This window comes from Lacerta agilis, chromosome 18 (assembly GCF_009819535.1).
Source record: "Lacerta agilis isolate rLacAgi1 chromosome 18, rLacAgi1.pri, whole genome shotgun sequence".
NCBI lineage: Eukaryota > Metazoa > Chordata > Lepidosauria > Squamata > Lacertidae > Lacerta > Lacerta agilis.
Window position 1 is genome coordinate 6343730 of NC_046329.1, and position 17849 is coordinate 6361578.

Here is a 17849-nt window from a genome sequence, read left to right on the forward strand (position 1 = left end):
TTTTAGAAGCAGCAGGTGTTTAAATATTTCCGAGAGAAAACTCCCATCATAGAATTGTACTGCTCTTGCAGGAATCGCAGGAGGATACTACAGGGACTCTTACCATTCCAGTAACAACGTTATTTTTCTCGGGGGGGGGGGGGGTTGCCTGTTACGATCATTTCGCTGGAAGAGGACAGAGGATATTTCTCTGGAAAATAATTATCATAACGGGTGCCGTCTGCCACCTTGAATAATCGTTTGAATACGGATCTCATAAGAGTCCTAGTAAATAAGACCATGGGCGTAGCCAGGAATTTTTTTGGGGGGGCAGGACTTTGTTTGGGGGGAGGACATTTGTTAGCGGGAGGCAGAAACGACGTGACTGGTCAGTTAAGTATTTCTATTGTTTTACTTGATTGGGGGGGGCATGTTCCCCCCCCCAATGAATGAGACCATTTAGCTTGGAAGGCGGGTGGGGAGAATCTGCGAAGTGCGCTGTACTTGGAAAAAATAAAAATAAAACTTCAGCTGCTACTGCTTTCGTTTGTGTTTTGTAGTTATTTCCGGGCGTTTTGTTAAAGAGTCTTGTAAGCCGCCTCGCTGAAGAAAGACCTCACAAAATAAAACCGTGGCATATAGGCTTCATCACGCGGCCAGGAGTTCCGCGGGTCACTCGCCTCATGTACTTAAAACTGGCCTCCCGCCTCCGGTTAACATCTCCCGTCATTCCCCCGCCCGCCCACCTCCTCCAAGAGCCACAATCCAGAGACACGTGGCGGCGGGCTTCCCATTCATTCGCTGCCAGCCGCTCGCCCATTCATTCATTCATTCACTCATTCAGCCAGCCAACCGGGGAGGTCAATGACCGAGGGTTACTCGGCAGCAATACATAAATACACACAGGCGCGCGCGTGCGCAGAAGGAGGGCGTGGCAGCCGGCTGGTGAATGAAGCGCAGCTGAGCGCCAGCTCCCAAGATGGCGCCGCCTTCCTCGCGCGCCCGTCCTCCAGCCAATGGCAAAGGCAGCGACAGATGTGGAGCGGGCGGGGGGGGAGGCCACGCCCCCGTTTTACAGGCCACGCCCCCAGCCTTTAAAAGGGACCGCGCACGCCGCTTGTTCTGCGGCAGAAGCTATTCTCAACAGGGCAGGTAAGAGCGATAGGGAGATTTGACTCATTTTTTTCCGGGGTGGGTGGGTGGGTGGGTGGGGGGAGGTTTATTGAGCAGACCGTGTACTTTTTGGAGCTGGGGGCAATTTTGCGTGCTTCATGTGCCTCGGTGGCAGGAAGGCTAAAAATATAGACGAATTCAATCAATAATAATAATAATAAATATGAATGGCTGCAGTTCAGTTTTATTGTACCTTTCCTGGTACTTGAGGAAGCTGCCCTGGCTGGGGTTTTATTGTAGGGGAAAGAGGGTTGTAAAAAAACCCTCTCAACTTTTTGGTTAATTTTTAACCGGTTTTTAAATGCTGGCGTTTTAATATTAACCTGCCCTTGGACCTTAGGAGGTGTGAAGCTATGTGATAATATACTGTAGCTGCTTCTGGTAATGGTAGTAAAAATTAAAGAGCGCGTTGCATTTAAATTGGGTGCATGTGAGGCTTTCCAGAAGGCTTGGGTTGCCTGGGGGCTCTTCGTTTTAAACTGGTTTCTGGCTGGGTGGGGGGGCCGTGTACCGTGGTTTACAGCTACTTTTCTCAAGAGCTCCAGGTTTTTTTTGGGGGGGGGTGGCTTGAAAAACCCCTTATTGTGGAAACTGTCTTGCAGTGAGAAGAGGGTTGGGGCTGGTTGGTAGGCAGGGTCCCTAATAGAGAAAGGGGAAAGGGTCCCACCCAGTTCCCGTGTTACTTTGGGTGGGTGGGCTTTTGTGGTGGGTTGGGGGGTGAGCTGAAGCTTTGTGAGAAATGGGTGGGAAGGGTGGGGGGGGGGTTGCGGTGGCTGGTGGCAGGTGTTCAGCCCTAAACATTTGTACCCTAAACGCTTAAAGAAAAGGGGAGGGAAACAGCTGGAAATTGAACTGTAGCAGCTGCAGGGCATTAAATAATTATTTGATAGGAGTTCAGGTTTGCAGGAGTTCAGCAATGTGGGCTTGCATCTCTCTACCCCGCCCCCTGCTAAAACTCCCAATTTTATCATCCCAATAACCCTGTGAGGTGGTCTTAGACAGATGAAGGAGGTTAGTTATCCCCTGAGCATTGTGGGAGGATGGCAAAACTGTGCTCCCCCCCCCACACACCCATGTTGTTGGACCCCAGTTCCCAGCAGTCAACATGGATTGATGGGCTTTATTGAGAAATAAATTGACTTGCCCTCTTTCCTTCTTTTCAAATACAATAGTTGAATGCGGTTCTTTTCTGGGTTTTCTTGTTGTACCTCTGTTTTATTAATTTTTCCTGTTTCCATATGCATTTTTATCTATCACGCTTGCCATTTTTTCTGTGTTCATATTATCATTTTAAGGGGTGTGGTGTGAAAGCTGACCTCAGCAACATTTGGAGGGTCCACAGGTTCCCACAACCCTCAGGCAGAGAGGGCAGAGTGCAAGCTGAAATTTTGGGCTCCTTTTCTAACCTGCCCCCCCCCATCCACTGTCTCCTGCTATACAGCAGGGGCGTACCCAGGATCAAAACTAGGCGGGGGGGGGCAAGCCATGGTCGTTCAGGTTCAAAAACAAAAACAGCTTCAAAAAACAGAAACTCCCCCCCCAAAAAAAAACAGAAAGCCCCAAATGGCTGAAAAACTCAGTTTCCCAGGATCCTCAGTCCTCGCAAAGGAACTAATCGCCATGCAAGGGAACTCAGTTTGCCAAGCTCCCTTGCAACGATGAATTCGCCCCCTGACACTGCCCAAGTCTCAGCCTGCATCCCCATTTGACTAAGCAGGGTGCAGGCTAGGATCCAGTCTCTGATAGGCATGCCAGCTCTTTGTGGGCATGGGGGGGGGGGACAGCCTGCGCAACACACACACACACAAACACACAGTGGCCAACTGTGCCTCCGCAAGAGGCCAAGAGCTCAATTGTTAATTGAGTTTTTTTCAGGAGGAGAGCTTTTTTTTTTACTTTTAGGCTGCCGATAACCATTTAATTATTATTTTTTGCTTCTGGGGGGGGGCAGCTCCCCCCCCCCCCCCGGTACGCCCATGCTGTACAGTATGTGTATTTTGTATGGAAGCCTGTGTGTCTCTATAGAACTACCTCTCCCGCAGAACAGGATGCTTTTAAAGTAAACCTCTGATCCTCCTTTTCAAAAGAAGGCTGCTAAGAGACGAGCTAGCAATCTTATTTTGAGAAAGGAGGTCACTTTTTGCAAAGCGTTTTTTCGTTCCCTTTCCTCTGTGAGGTCATCCTTTTTGTGGGGGTCAGATTTTGGGGCTGAGGTCTCCCTTCAGAGGAATCAGCCGGGGTGTTTTGGGGGGGAAGGAACAGGGGCAGCCCGGAGTCTACGTACCACATTTTGAAGCAATGCTTGCTAAAGAAGGGCCTGTTTAGGTGTGACATCCGGAATCTGAAAAATCACCTTTGCTTCAGCACGTTTCCTGCGAGAGGGCAGGAAATGTTGTCTTTTTTGAGAGAGGGGTGTGTGTGTCTCTTCTGTGACTTCTGTTGCTGGCCTTAGTCTCTAAAGCAGAAGTCGCTGGTGTTGATGCAAAAAATACAACTTGCTTTTTCTCTTCCTCTTTTGGGAACAAAGATGCAAATCTAGGGAAACCTTCCTTTTATCTCGTTTCATCTGCTAGTAGTTCCTTGTTACTCCTCGGTTGGCATAAGAAGCTGCTTGCCAGTGGCCTGTGGTGTCCAGCATTCTGTTCTCACTATGTCCAGGTAGATACTTGTGGAAAGATTATTTTGATCAGTGGTACGTCTCCAACAAGGTGAACTCCAAATGCACAGCATATTCCTTAAAAAAAAAATAATAATCTGAAGGTTGGTGGGTGTTGGCCAGGCTCTCACTCATCTTTTGTGCCCAGTACCTGTAGCTTAAACCACAAAGCCTAGGGCTTGCTGATCAGAAGGTCGGCGGTTCGAATCCCCGCAATGACGGGGTGAGCTCCCGTTGCTCGGTCCCTGCTCCTGCCCACCTAGCAGTTTGAAAGCACGTCAAAGTGCAAGTAGATAAATAGGTACCGCTCTGGTGGGAAGGTAAACGGCGTTTCCGTGCGCTGCTCTGGTTCGCCAGAAGCGGCTTAGTCATGCTGGCCACATGACCCGGAAGCTGTACGCCGGCTCCCTCGGCCAGTGAAGCGAGATGAGCGCCGCAACCCCAGAGTCGTCCGCAACTGGACCTAATGGTCAGGGGTCCCTTTACCTTACCTTTAGGTAAAGGTAAAGGGACCCCTGACCATCAGGTCCAGTCGTGTCCGACTCTGGGGTTGCGGCGCTCATCTCCTTCTATAGGCCGAGGGAGCCGGCGTTTGTCTGCAGAGAGCTTCCGGGTCATGTGGCCAGCATGACTAAGCCGCTTCTGACGAACCAGAGCAGCGCACGGAAACGCCGTTTACCTTCCCGCTGGAGCGGTCCCTATTTATCTACTTGCACTTTGACGTGCTTCCGAACTGCTAGAATTTGCTCGGCACAGCTGCTTTCAGTTAACAGGTTTGTAACACTAAAAGTCGAACAGAACAAGATGCGTTTCTTTATTTTTAACCCCGTTTCTTGAACTGCAAGCTAAAACTGCTTTTACAGGTATGACGCTTCCTCTTTACCCCATGAAGACTTCGAACCTGCAGCAATTTTTCCCGCTTTGTTGGTGTTTCTCATCCTATGCATTTTTTTTGCTTGTGAGCAGATGTACAAAGCGAGCTTTCAGCCTGTCGTATTGATGTTCCCCGGGGTGGGGGGCAATCCTTTTTCTCAGCCATTGTGTTTTGCTGCCCACCCCCGCTCTGAAAAGGGTGTGTATACAAGATGAGGTATACAAAACTGCCCGGTTTTCCAGTATTTTGCTGGTTTTGCTAAAAAAAAAAAAAAAGAAATTACTTTTCGTGCATCGTAGCTCCTTCCTCTTCTGTGGGACGGCAGAACCGTCTGCTTTGTATGCAAAAGATCTCAGATCCAAACTTTGTCATCTCCTGATTGGGCTGGGCGAAACACCTTCTCGAAAGCAGGTACCATTTAGTATGGGCAATATTGAGTTAGTTTGGCCAGTGGTCTGATTTGGTAAAATCCAGCTTTCTACGTGACAGACAGGTGCAACTGAATTAATTAAACAAACTGTTCCTTGTTGAGCGAGTTGGGTACCTTTTTGTTCGGTCAGTAGAGCATGTGAGACTCTCAATCTCTCGGGGTTCGAGCCCCCCCCCTTGGGGAATGATCCCTGCGTTGCCGGGGGTTGGACTAGATGACCCCCCTGGGTCCCTTCCAGCTCTACAATTCCGTGATTCTATGATTCCGCTTGAAGGGGCTGTAGACATCACGGAAGATGGACCGAGCTTGTTTCCTGGCAGCTCCGGAGGGTAGGACCCGCCAAGCCAATTGCATCAAGTTAACAAAAAGGATCCCATCTGAACAAGGGGGAGTCGTATAATCACAGGCTTGTAGATTTGGAAAGGGGCCCTGAAGATCAGGAAGCTGTTTGACAGCAAACTTCCTCGGAAGCTGGTGAGGTCTCCTTCACTGGAGGTTTTTAGGTCGAGATCGTATCGGCACCTGCCAGGGATTGGTCGAGCTGAGATCGCTGCCTTGCAGGGGGTCTGGACTTGGCGGCCCTTCCAACCGTACATTTCCGTGAAAAAGCTTTATGGCATTCCCCCCCCCCCCCAGTCCCCTGGAGCGGTAAACAAAGCAAGGCCAAAAATGTAACCAAGAAGATGGAGAGAAATCCCCCTGGGGAGCTCACCGGGGTTCTCACCGGAATTCTAGTAACAATGCCATTTGCAGAGTATTTCCCCCGAGAGAGGCGGTGCGGGTCTTACTGTAAACATTCGATATCTGATCAAACAGTGGAGTTTTATCGCCCTGGAATAATACCCCAGATCTGCATACAGACCCTCTTAAACCTGCTCTGACCCAATAAAAACTGGGTACGTAGGGGACGGCGTCTTACATTTATTCTGAATTTACACAGTTCAGAACAGTACGCACTGACTGTGGCTCTCTGGAGACTGAAGACAGCTCTTTGTGAAATGTCCGAAGTTCTCCAGGCGCATTTTGCGGCGGGCGCGGGTTCCAGTTGCGAACCACCGTGGAGATCTCTGGGTGCCAGGTTGGCAACTGACCTCTCCATCTGGCTGGTCAGTAGAAGAGCTTATTCATTGCATTTCTCTCCTGCCCTTTCTTCCAAGAAGCCCCTCCTCGGTTAGTCCCTACAACGACCCTGCGAGGAAGGCGAAGAGGCTGCGACCGACTCCAAGGTCACCCAGTGAGCTTCGTGGTGGAGTGGGGATTCGAACCCTGATCTCCCAGGTCCTAGTCCGACACGAATTCCTATGCCCCACAAATAACCCAGAGATGCATTTTAAATAAAAGGACACATTCTACTCATGGGAAAAAACGCCGGTTCCCGGACCATCCGCGAGCCGGATTTAGAAGGCGATTGGGCCACATCCGACCTCCGGGACTTAGTTTGCCTACCCATGCTCTAACCACTACACCACCCTGTCCTTCTGGCATTTCTATAAATCGAGTAGGCAGATAACTATGGGGAAAGCAAATCGCCCCATAGAGAAGGATCTGAATTTTTTCCCTGGAAGCTTGAATTTGTTAGACGTTTCAATGTGTTGTAAATCGCTTGGAGATTTTTCTTTAAAATATAATGTGGTATAGGAATGAGATGAATAATAATAAATTTTATTGTGGGGAGGGGGGGGAGGCACCTGTCTTTCTGAGTTCCTAACACTGGTTGGTTGGCCTTGAGCAAGCTGTTCGGAACAATGGGAGGTTGCAGCGGTCCTGCTCCGTGACAAAAGATCGGTTGTTTTAACCTGTTTGCCAAGGGCAGCGTGGACTCTTGGTTCCCCATAAAATGCATTCCCCCCCCCAACTGCAGGTGAAAACTCTCCAAAACACCCTAGTGACCAGACCGCAGTTGCGTAAGCCATCTCTGTTGACAAATTGCAGCATTGTTGGAGTATTTGCATAAGGAAGCGGGAGCGCAGAAACTGGATCCGTTTCCCACCCCCACCCCCTTTCTAAAAAAGAAACCAGTAGCTCAGTGGTCAAGCATCTACTTTGGAAGATGCAAAAGTTGGCACACACACACACACACACACCCCACAAGGTCGGCCTGGCAAGGAGCAGTGTTAAAAACTCAGGAAAAATAACTAATCTCCAACCTGGTTGGTGGTCGCCACAACGGACTGTCTGGAGAGCCAGTGTGGTGTAGTGGTTAAGAGTGGTAGACCCGTAATCTGGGGAACCGGGTTCGCTTCCCCGCTCCTCCGCATGCAGCTGCTGGGTGACCTTGGGCTAGTCACACTTCTCTGAAGTCTCTCAGCCCCACTCACCTCACTGAGTGTTTGTTGTGGGGGAGGAAGGGAAAGGAGAATGTTAGCCGCTTTGAGACTCCTTCGGGTAGTGATAAAGCGGGATGTCAAATCCAAACTCTTCTTCCTCTTCTGCTCGCCATTTCCACCCCCCATGAAATTGGTTGGTTTTTTTCTGGGGGTTTTTGTTTGTTTGTTTGTTTATGATGATTATTACTCTTCATTTCTACAGTGGTACCTCGGTTCTCGAACGTCGACGAACGTTTCGGAACCCGGACACCGAAAACCCGCAAGTAAACGCTTCCGTTTTCGAACGCGCCTCGGAAGTTCAAATGGCATCCGCTAAGTGTTCCCCCCCCCCCAATTTTCTCAATGGATTTTGCCGGCTGCCCATTCCGCCTCGGGTTTTCGAACATTCCGGTAGTCGAGCCAGAGTGGTGTAGTGGTTAAGAGTGTAGACTTGTAATCTGGGGAACCGGGTTCGTGTCTCCGCTCCTCCACATGCAGCTGCTGGGTGACCTTGGGCTAGTCACACTTCTTTGAAGTCTCTCAGCCCCACTCACCTCACAGAGTGTTTGTTGTGGGGGAGGAAGGGAAAGGAGAATGTTAGCCGCTTTGAGACTCCTTCGGGTAGTGAAAAGCGGGATATCAAATCCAAACTCTTCTTCTTCTTCCGGAACGGGTTACGTTCGAGAACTGAGGTCCCGCCGTGTTCCGCTTTGTTCTAAAGGAGAACGTTAAAAAGTACAACGAAACCTTTGCAGGGTAGAACAAATTCAAGCCAGCGAGACGGAGGTGTCTTGTCGCCAGCCTGGCACCCAGTGATCTCCATGGGTCCCCAACGGACCTGCAGCCGTTTGGCGCCTGTATAATTTCGAACGTTGCATTCCCCGAGTGTTTTGGGGGTTGTGGGGGAGGGGCGCAGCTCGGCAGCGGAGCACCTGCTTTGCGTGCAGTTTCTGGGTTCGATTCACTGCCGTAGGGTTGGAAGAGACTCCCAGACTGAAGCGCTGCTGCCAGTCTGTGTGGACAGTATTGAGCTAGGTGGGACGGGTGGTGTGATAGCATAAGGCAGTTCCGTCTGCCGTGGGGTGTTAAGCCCACTTCTGTATAAGTCGAAGGCTCAGAAACAGATGAAGTGGTCCAGCTCTTCCTGGGGCATGGCTGAGGACGCTCGCAATGGCCAGTTTCCTCTGCAAATAATAATAGCCCTTCCTTGACAGGACAAAGCGTTTCAGCTTTGCCTCCTCCAGTCCTGTTTGTTGTTGTTCAGTCGTTCAGTCGTGTCCGACTCTTCGTGACCCCATGGACCAGAGCACGCCAGACACGCCTATCCTTCACTGCCTCCCGCAGTTTGGCCAAACTCATGTTAGTAGCTTCGAGAACACTGTTCCACCATCTCATCCTCTGTCGTCCCCTTCTCCTTGTGCCCTCCATCTTTCCCAACATCAGGGTCTTTTCCAGGGAGTCTTCTTTTCTCATGAGGTGGCCAAAGTACTGGAGCCTCAACTTCAGGATCTGTCCTTCTAGTGAGCACTCAGGGCTGATTTCCTTGAGAATGGATAGGTTTGATCTTCTTGCAGTCCATGGGACTCTCAAGAGTCTCCTCCAGCACCATAATTCAAAAGCATTCATTCTTCGGCGATCAGCCTTCTTTATGGTCCAGCTCTCACTTCCGTACATTACTACTGGGAAAACTATAGCTTTAACTATACGGACCTTTGTCGGCAAGGTGATGTCTTTGCTTTTTAAGATGCTGTCTAGGTTTGTCATCACTTTCCTCCCAAGAAGCAGGCGTCTTCTAATTTCGTGACTGCTGTCACCATCTGCAGTCATCATGGATCCCAAGAAAGTGAAATCTCTCACTGCCTCTATTTCTTCCCCTTCTATTTGCCAGGAGGTGATGGGACCAGTGCCAGTCCTGTTTAGCTTCCTGCATTTATGAAGGAAGATTTATGGGGGCTCGCAAGCCAACAGGTGCTTGTTTTGTGCATGAATAATTCTTGTGACATCCGAGGCAAAACCACAGGGGAAATTGTCTGTTGGGAGTCACACGCCCCCGGGGCATCGCTAAGCAACTTGGGCCGGTGGATTCGGCCTGAGGCAAAGAGTCCTTGTGATCCCAGCCAAGCGGAATGTAATAAGAGGAGAGCAAGGGCCTCTCTGCCCCAAGGAGCCTCCAATCTGGATTGTCTCCCTTGGAAGATGCATTGTGTTATTGGGGTGTCTTGTGGCCCTGTAGACTTTTCGTTTGTTGCCTTTGTGTTCCTCCGAATGGTATTCCTCAGTCGCCTTCCCTCTGCCCATTTTGCCCTCTCGGCTCAGCCAGTGTGGCGTAGTGGTTAAGAGCGGTAGACTTGTAATCTGGTGAACCGGGTTCGCTTCCCTGCTCTTCCACATGCAGCTGCTGGGTGACCTTGGGCCAGTCACACTTCTCTGAAGTCTCTCAGCCCCACTCACCTCACAGAGTGTTTGTTGTGGGGGAGGAAGGGAAAGGAGAATGTTAGCCGCTTTGAGACTCCTTCGGGTAGTGATAAAGCGGGATATCAAATCCAAACTCTTCTTCTCTTCGTCTTCTGCGAGGTATTTAAGGCCAAGAGAAAAAGCAGCTGATTATTTAAAAGAAAGGAAGAAAGGCAGTCCAGGATAACATGGGCTTAATCTAAATCCATTACATGGTAGCATGCGTTTAATGTACGATTTCGGAGCTTTCATCTCTGATGTGTCGCTGGATTGCAACTAATTCCCTTGCTACCGCGTTAGGCACTGAAAGGGAGAAGGAACATTCTGTTGGTTATTCCACGAAGTGGAGGGTTGTTACGTTCTGTGCTGTAAACCGCCCTGTGGTCTCCGGATGAAAGCATGGCATTTGAAGTTAATTTGTTGTTGTTGTTCAGTCGTTCAGTCGTGTCCGACTCCTCGTGACCCCATGGACCAGAGCACGCCAGGCACGCCTATCCTTCACTGCCTCTCGTAGTTTGGCCAAACTCATGTTAGTAGCTTCGAGGACACTGTCCAACCATCTCCTCTGTCGTCCCCTTCTCCTTGTGCCCTCCATCTTTCCCAACATCAGGGTCTTTTCTAGGGAGTCTTCTCTTCTCATGAGGTGGCCAAAATACTGGAGCCTCAACTTCAGGATCTGTCCTTCTAGTGAGCACTCAGGGCTGATTGCTTTGAGAATGGAGAGGTTTGATCTTCTTGCAGTCCATGGGACTCTCAAGAGTCTCCTCCAGCACCATAATTCAAAAGCATCAATTCTTCGGCGATCAGCCTTCTTTATGGTCCAGCTCTCACTTCCGTACATTACTACTGGGAAAACCATAGCTTTAACTATACGGACCTTTGTCGGCAAGGTGATGTCTTTGCTTTTTAAGATGCTGTCTAGGTTTGTCATTGCATTTCTCCCAAGAAGCAGGAGTCTTCTAATTTCGTGACTGCTGTCACCATCTGCAGTGATCATGAAGTTAATAAGTAATAATAAAAATTGCTCGTAGCCAGTGCTGCTCCGGGTCAGCGTAAACCCACTGAAACCGGTTGGCAGGACTCCCTTGGTGGCTACATCGATGGGTCAGGATTGGTTTGAGTGCAAACCAGAACCTGCATCTGGAACCCCGGGACAGAGCTGTCCGTATCGGCAACCCCCAGGGGATCACAGGTCTCCTCGCCTTCAGCATTTAAGGGGTTCGGGAAGCTTCCAGCTTTCAGCAGCTCCATATTGGCCCACCTGCTAGCTGTCGGTGGCAAGAATTCCAGGTAGGCAAGCAGGCTGACAAAACAAGGTTGCAGTCCTCATTGTTTGGAGAAGCAAACGCACATTTTATTTCCGCCGTCGTGACGGTGCCGAGGTTTTTACGCGTGCTTAAAATGTGGGCATGCACCTGCTCCAAGTAAATATTATTTTCATTGGGGTTGGCAAACTGTTTTTCTTTCCTCCACCCCCCCACCCCACCCTCCCCATTACATATCTGGAACCCAGAAGCTCCGAGCAGCACAGGATGGGGAGAACGGAAGTCTTAGTGGTTCGGTTCACATGGCAATTTTTAAATCCCCTCTGTTGCCCCCCCCCCGACCCTGCCATTAACCATTCAGTCTCCTGTCTAAAAATGACTGCGCTGCGTCACTGCTGGAGGGGGTGGCATTTGCAAAACAGAACTGGGGGTTGTTAATGTGCCTGTTTTATTTAGAGGCTGATACTGGGGAGCTGCATAGTCGTTCCCCCTCCCCCCCCCGGCAGTTTTCGAAACTCCCCTTCTTCTAGGCGCATTTTGCGGTGGGGAATTTCGTTGGCGCGAGCGGTTTCTTATCTCTGGCTGCAGTACCGCGCCTATGATTCCAGATTAAAACTGCAGAGTGGACGGAAAGGAGGACCTTGTTTTTCCTGCCTCCCCACTTCCAGCCACTCTCTGAAGACCGGAGAAGAGACCCTCTTAAGAATATTAGGGGGGTGGGCAGGGGAAGGACTAGACCCAGGGGTAATCAAACTTTTTCAGCAGGGGGCCGGTCCACTGTCCCTCAGACCTTGTGGGGGCCGGACTATATTTTGGAAGGGGGGGTGAATGAATTCCTATGCCTGACAAATAACCCAGAGGTGCATTTTAAATAAAAGGACACATTCTGCTCATGTGAAAACACCAGGCAGGCCCCACAAATAACCCAGAGGTGCAATTTAAATAAAAGGACACATTCTACTCATGTGAAAACACACTGATTCCCGCACCGTCTGCGGGCCAGATTTAGAAGGCGATTGGGCCGGATCCGGCCCCCGGGCCTTAGTTTGCCTACCCATGGGCTAGACCAGGAGTTACCAAGAGTCAGCGATCTACTCCCAGGCTAAAAAAGGGGGTGGCAGTGATCTACCCATGCTAGTGGTTGTGAGCTTTTGGGGGGGCAAAGTTGTTGAGCTTTGGCGGGGGGGGGGGGAGAAAGGGCATGGCGATCTATCCGTTGGACATCCCTGGACTAGACCATGTGAAAAAGGACCGTGACATTTTAGCTGCAGTTCATTCATTTTCAGCTTTGTATTCTTGTCGTTTTATTTTATTTTACTTTATTAAAAAGTGTGCCTAGACATTCTGTTGTCGTGCCCCTAACCTCGGTTTAAAGTGCCGCTGAGCCCCTTCCTTTCATACCTCGGTTTCTAATACTGCTTCCCCTGCAAGGGAGGGGGACGGACGGACAGACCCTGGTCCGTATTATGTGTTTTGGAAGGTGCTGTTTTGCAATGCATGCACCAAACCAAAAAAAAAAAAAAAAAAAACTGTGGGGCAAAGTGCGAGAATGAGTCAGATCTGCTGACTGTGGCTCAGGCGGGGTGTCACGGCTTTCTGAGCTCACCATTGCTAGCAGGTGAATGCTCTGTAGTAACCCCAGCTTGCCGCTGTGTCTAGAGACCCGTCTTCACATGACGGGAGCTGGGATGATGCTTTGCAGCCCTCCCATTGGCTGAAACGGCTTGGATGATTTTTGGCAGCCGTAGGGCGGCTGGAAGTGAGGAGGTGGCAGGTGCGGCAATGTCTGCGTTGAGCAACGTGGTTTTCTCTCTCTCTTAGTGTCAGCTAGGAAGGAAGAAGAGAGAGAAACTATATATAGTGCAGTTCACGTGGGAAAGAGCTTTGCATTTCCAGCTGGAACCTTCTCAATGGAAGGGGGGCTAATAAATTGTGGATAAGTGGCCAGTTCTTTGTTTCTATTTTTTAAAATATTTTAAATTGTATTTTCAACAAAAAGTTAGAAAAATAAACAACAAAGGATACAAAAAAACCAGTATCAACAACAACAACAAGTTTATTAAATTTGTGAGGTCCATACCTTTACACAAAATACCATAAAACATTATTAAAAGGATAAACAATAAAATTATTAAAATTAAAATTCATGCCGCGCTGTCCCAGCAAAGGAGACTACCCCAAACCCCCCCACCATTCAGGAAAGAAGATACAGCAACAGGTTAGGAGAGCAATGGGAGGGACCTCACCATTTCATCCAGGAACCATACCCTAGTTTTCATAGCCTTCGCCACAAAGACCGCTACCACGTGGGAAATCCGTGGGTCCGAGTGCACCAGCAAAAACTTTACTTGTTCCTCAGAGTTGACTATTGATTTGGGAATAGTTTGTAACATTGTCATATGAGAACCAAAGAGGATCTCACACATTACATGTTGTATTGTCCCATCTATTCGGCCTTCAGGGATGCGGAACCGTGTTGTGACTTGGGGTCACTGCACTTCTGTTGCGTTTTGGGTTCCTGACAGGTGTAGCTTGGCTCCCCCTCACAAACCACCTCTTGCCCAAAACTCTGGGAGTGCTCCTTAATTTTCAGACAGGTAATCAGACAGGTGAGTAAAGAAGACAAACAGGAGCGTTGAAACTGCACAGACGCTGGTTTTCTGCGATTGCTGTGTGAACTCTATTTTTGGATGTGTCCTATCTGTGTCTTCATTTTTTGCTCAGACCTGATTATGCAAAGAGAGCTATATTTGTAGGGAGTTTTGCATCATGTTCCGCCCGGGAAATGTCTCGGCCGCATCTGAATTTCCCACGAACGGGACAGAGGGGGGGTTCTCTGGTATTGCAGCTCTCTTTGCATAGATGGAAATTTACTTCCATTGAATGCTGAGCTGGAAGATGAAATTAGCTAGGGGGGCGGGCAGTTCTGCATCCGTAAAAGCTGGGGGGAGAATGGAGGAGGGTCGGCCAAGGATGAAAAGGCACGTGAAGCCAGTTTCTGCCATCTCTTTCTGAGAGCCAGTGTGGTGTAGTGGTTAAGAGCGGTAGACTTGTAATCTGGGGAACCGGGTTCGCGTCTCCACTCCTCCACATGCAGCTGCTGGGTAACCTTGGGCTAGTCACACTTCTCTGAAGTCTCTCAGCCCCACTCGCCTCACAGAGTGTTTGTTGTGGGGGTGGAAGGGAAAGGAGAATGTGAGCCGCTTTGAGACTCCTTCGGGTAGTGATAAAGCGGGATATCAAATCCATACTCTTCTTCTTAATCTAAATGAGTGGCTTTCTTCCAGGGAGGTGCTGTGCGAGATGGCAACTCAAGTGGCGATCGCAAACTCCTCTCTTGGGGTCTCCATGCAGTCTCCTGTCCAACAGCCCTGCAAGGTGTCCATCGATGATGTCTTTGTGGCCACTTCACCCAGGTTGGTTAATAGTTTCTCACACGTGTCTATACATGCATGTTTTGATTTTGTTTCGTTTTGTTAGAGTTTCATATACCCGGAGGTCTCGGGGCGGTTCACAGAAAAGATCGCAACATATATAATCAGAATAAAAATGATGACCCAGTACCGTATTTTTCGCTCCATAAGACACACTTTTTCCCTCCTAAAAATTAAGGGGAAATATCTGTGCGTCTTATGGAGCAAATGGTGGTCCCTGGAGCTGAATTGCCCAGGGGCCAAAAGCAGATCGTGCTTTTTATTTTACAAAGAGGAAAAGGGGTGTTGAAAGGACCCCGCTCAGCAGCTGATCAGCAAGAGATCGGGAGAGAGATAAGAGTCCTGGCTCCCTTTCAGCCCCACCCTCCTTTGTTGAATGTGCTGCAGAGGGAGGTTGTTTGTTTCCCCAGCGACATGGGACTGGCTGATTAGATTATCTGTCTGGAAACTGTAGAAATGGCTCCCTTTCCTTCAGAAGCTGCAGAAATGTGAGTTGAACCTCGTAAAAAATGGGGCTTTTCCTCTTTGCTTTTCCCCCTTTGCAAAAGGAGCTTTGCTTTTCTCCCTTTGCAAAAAAGCTGCAAAACTTTTAGCTGATCCTCAAAAAAAAACAAAAAAAAAAACCAGGGCTTTTCCCTTTGCAAAAAAAGCTACAAAACTTTTAACTGATCCTCAGAAAAACAAGGCTTTTCCCTTTGCAAAAAAGCTGCAAAACCTTTAGCTGATCCTCAAAAAAACAGGGCTTTTAGAGGAGGAAAACCAGAAAAATATTTTTTTTTCTTTGTTTCCTCCTCTAAAATAACCCATTTGAATGCACTTGATGCATTTTAAATAAAAGGACACATTCTACCCATGTAAAAACACCAGGCATGCTCCACAAATAACCCAGAGATGCATTTTAAATAAAAGGACACATTCTACTCATGTAAAAACACGCTGATTCCCGGACCGTCCATGGGCCAGATTAAGAAGGCGATTGGGCCGCATCCGGCCCACGGGCCTTAGGGTTGCCTATCCCTGGGTTAAATGGACATCTGGCATTGATGCATTGGCTGAGGAATTCCTGCATTGCAGGGGGTTGGACTAGATCAGGCATGGCCAAATTTGGCCCTCCAGCTGTTTGGGTACTACAACTCCCATCATCCCTAGCTAACAGGACCAGTGGTCAGGGATGATGGGAATTGTAGTCCCAAAAACAGCTGGAGGGCCAAGTCTGGCCATGCCTGGACTAGATGACCCTCCAAGCCTATGATTCTATGATCATGTTTCTTCTGAGTGTCTGTAGCCATGGTGCAGTCATGACAGAACTCCCAGTACTCGGATTACTGAAGTTTGTGGGTTTCCAAATGAGCAACCTTAAATACTGTTGTACGTTTGCTGGATGGGGGTTGCAGTTAGGCTGTATGCCAGAGTGCCTTTTAAGTCCCGGAAGCAACAATGATCCCAATCTCTGGAGCAATCAGACAAGTTAATTGGGAATGGCCTAAGTATGGGTCGTTAAGGTAACAAAGGAACTGGCTCTGTGCCAGAAGCCAAATCTCCCCCCCCTCCCCCATCCCTCGGCTAGCAGGTGAAAAAAACAAAAGCCAGAGTTGAATCAGAGAAACGGAGCCATGCCTGATTTTGCCGGAAATCCCAGGCTCTTTGGGGTCTTAATGCCTTGAGCCCATCCAATTTGGGCTCAGGTTGTGCTGTATATATGTGTCAAGAAACCATATATACTAAAGATAAGACAGTCTCCACTGTGCCTCATTCCCAAAAGGAGACACGGATCCTGGAACCAGTGTTGGCTCCATCTGGTATGCAGGCTGAGACCCTCCCTGCCCACAGACTCTCTCTCCAGAGTGGTGCATGCTCTGGTTATCTCCCGCTTGGACTACTGCCATGCGCTCTCCGTGGGGCTACCTTTGAAGGTGACCCAGAAATTGCAGCTAATCCAGAATTTGACTGCCGTACTGGTGACTGGGAGCGGCCGCCGAGACCACATAACACTGGTCCTGAAAGACCTACATTGACTCCCAGTACGTTTCCAAGAGCAATTAAAAGTTTTGGTGCTAACCTTGAAACCCGTAAATGACCCAGTATCCCTGAAGGAGCGTCTCCACCTTCATCGTTCAGCCCGGACACTGAGGTCCAGCTCCGAGGGCCTTCTGGCGGTTCCCTCCCTGCGAGAAGTGAGGTTACAGGGAACCAGGCCTTCTCGGTGGTGGCGCCCGCCCTGTGGAACGCCCTCCCATCAGATGTCAAGGAAATAAACAGCTATCTGACTTTTAGAAGACATCAGAGGCCGGCCCTGTTTAGGGAAGTTTTTAATGTTTGATGTTGTATTGAATTTTTAATACTTCGTTGGTAGCCGCCCAGGTGGGAAACCCAGCCAGGTGGGTAGGGTATGAATTATAAATTATAATTATTATTAGGAACTCAGATATACAAGCTAGGTGCCAAATGTCTCCTTAAACCAAGGTTAAAGGTAAAGGGACCCCTGACCGTTAGGTCCAGTCGCGGACGACTCTGGGGTTGCGGCGCTCATCTCGCTTTACTGGCCGAGGGAGCCGGCATACAGCTTCCGGGTCATGTGGCCAGCATGACTAAGCCGCTTCTGGCGAACCAGAGCAGCGCACGGAAACGCCGTTTACCTTCCATTTTTTAAAATAATAATTTATTAAATTTCAACAATACAACAAACACAAAATATAACACAACATTACAAAACACTATAAAGAAAGAAAAAAACTACAAAAATACAAAAATCTTAACAAACACTTATTTAACTATCCTTATAAAATTTCTAACATTGTTTAGGGACCTCCTCACATCTCTCTTTCTGAGTTCATTACTAATCTTCTTTAGTAATTTCATAACATAAAATCATTGTTCTCATCTAATCTTAATCCTTATAAACAGTCTTATTTTTCAAAGGATGGTTGATGATCGGTTTTCAGTTGACAACCTTGAGCTCGGTTAAGAACTTTGAGAACTTAAAGAAGAAAAACCACTTTTTATTAATGGTGACACGGACCATTCATCTTTTTAAGAGGAGAGAATTCTTTCAATCCCAAGATGCAAGACTTGACCGCGTTCATGCGCCGCTAGGATTCAGTCAACATTTTCCAAGGGTGGTTGCGTGCTCTTGGCACCTGTGCCATCTTGGAAGAAGTTGGCCAGCCTCTCCTCCTCCTCAACACACCATAAATCGGCTCAATTTCTCAGTGTTCCCTTCTCTTGAGATCTGAAGGGCTGATGAAGGCAACAAAGGAATCTTGTCATACTTGAAAACC

General features: G+C 48.8%; 1 protein-coding gene across 2 annotated transcripts in view; it reads left to right on the forward strand.

Annotated features, from left to right (window-relative positions):
* The first annotated feature begins 1050 nt into the window (after nt 1-1050).
* ACSBG2 (acyl-CoA synthetase bubblegum family member 2) overlaps nt 1051-17849 on the forward strand; it is a 43417-nt gene continuing 26618 nt past the window's right edge. For both annotated transcript variants that reach the window (XM_033136472.1, XM_033136473.1), the window contains exons 1-2: nt 1051-1131; nt 14425-14553. In XM_033136472.1, the coding sequence (XP_032992363.1) occupies nt 14441-14553 (113 nt within the window). In that variant the 5' untranslated portion in view covers nt 1051-1131; nt 14425-14440. The remainder of the gene's footprint in view (nt 1132-14424; nt 14554-17849) is intronic.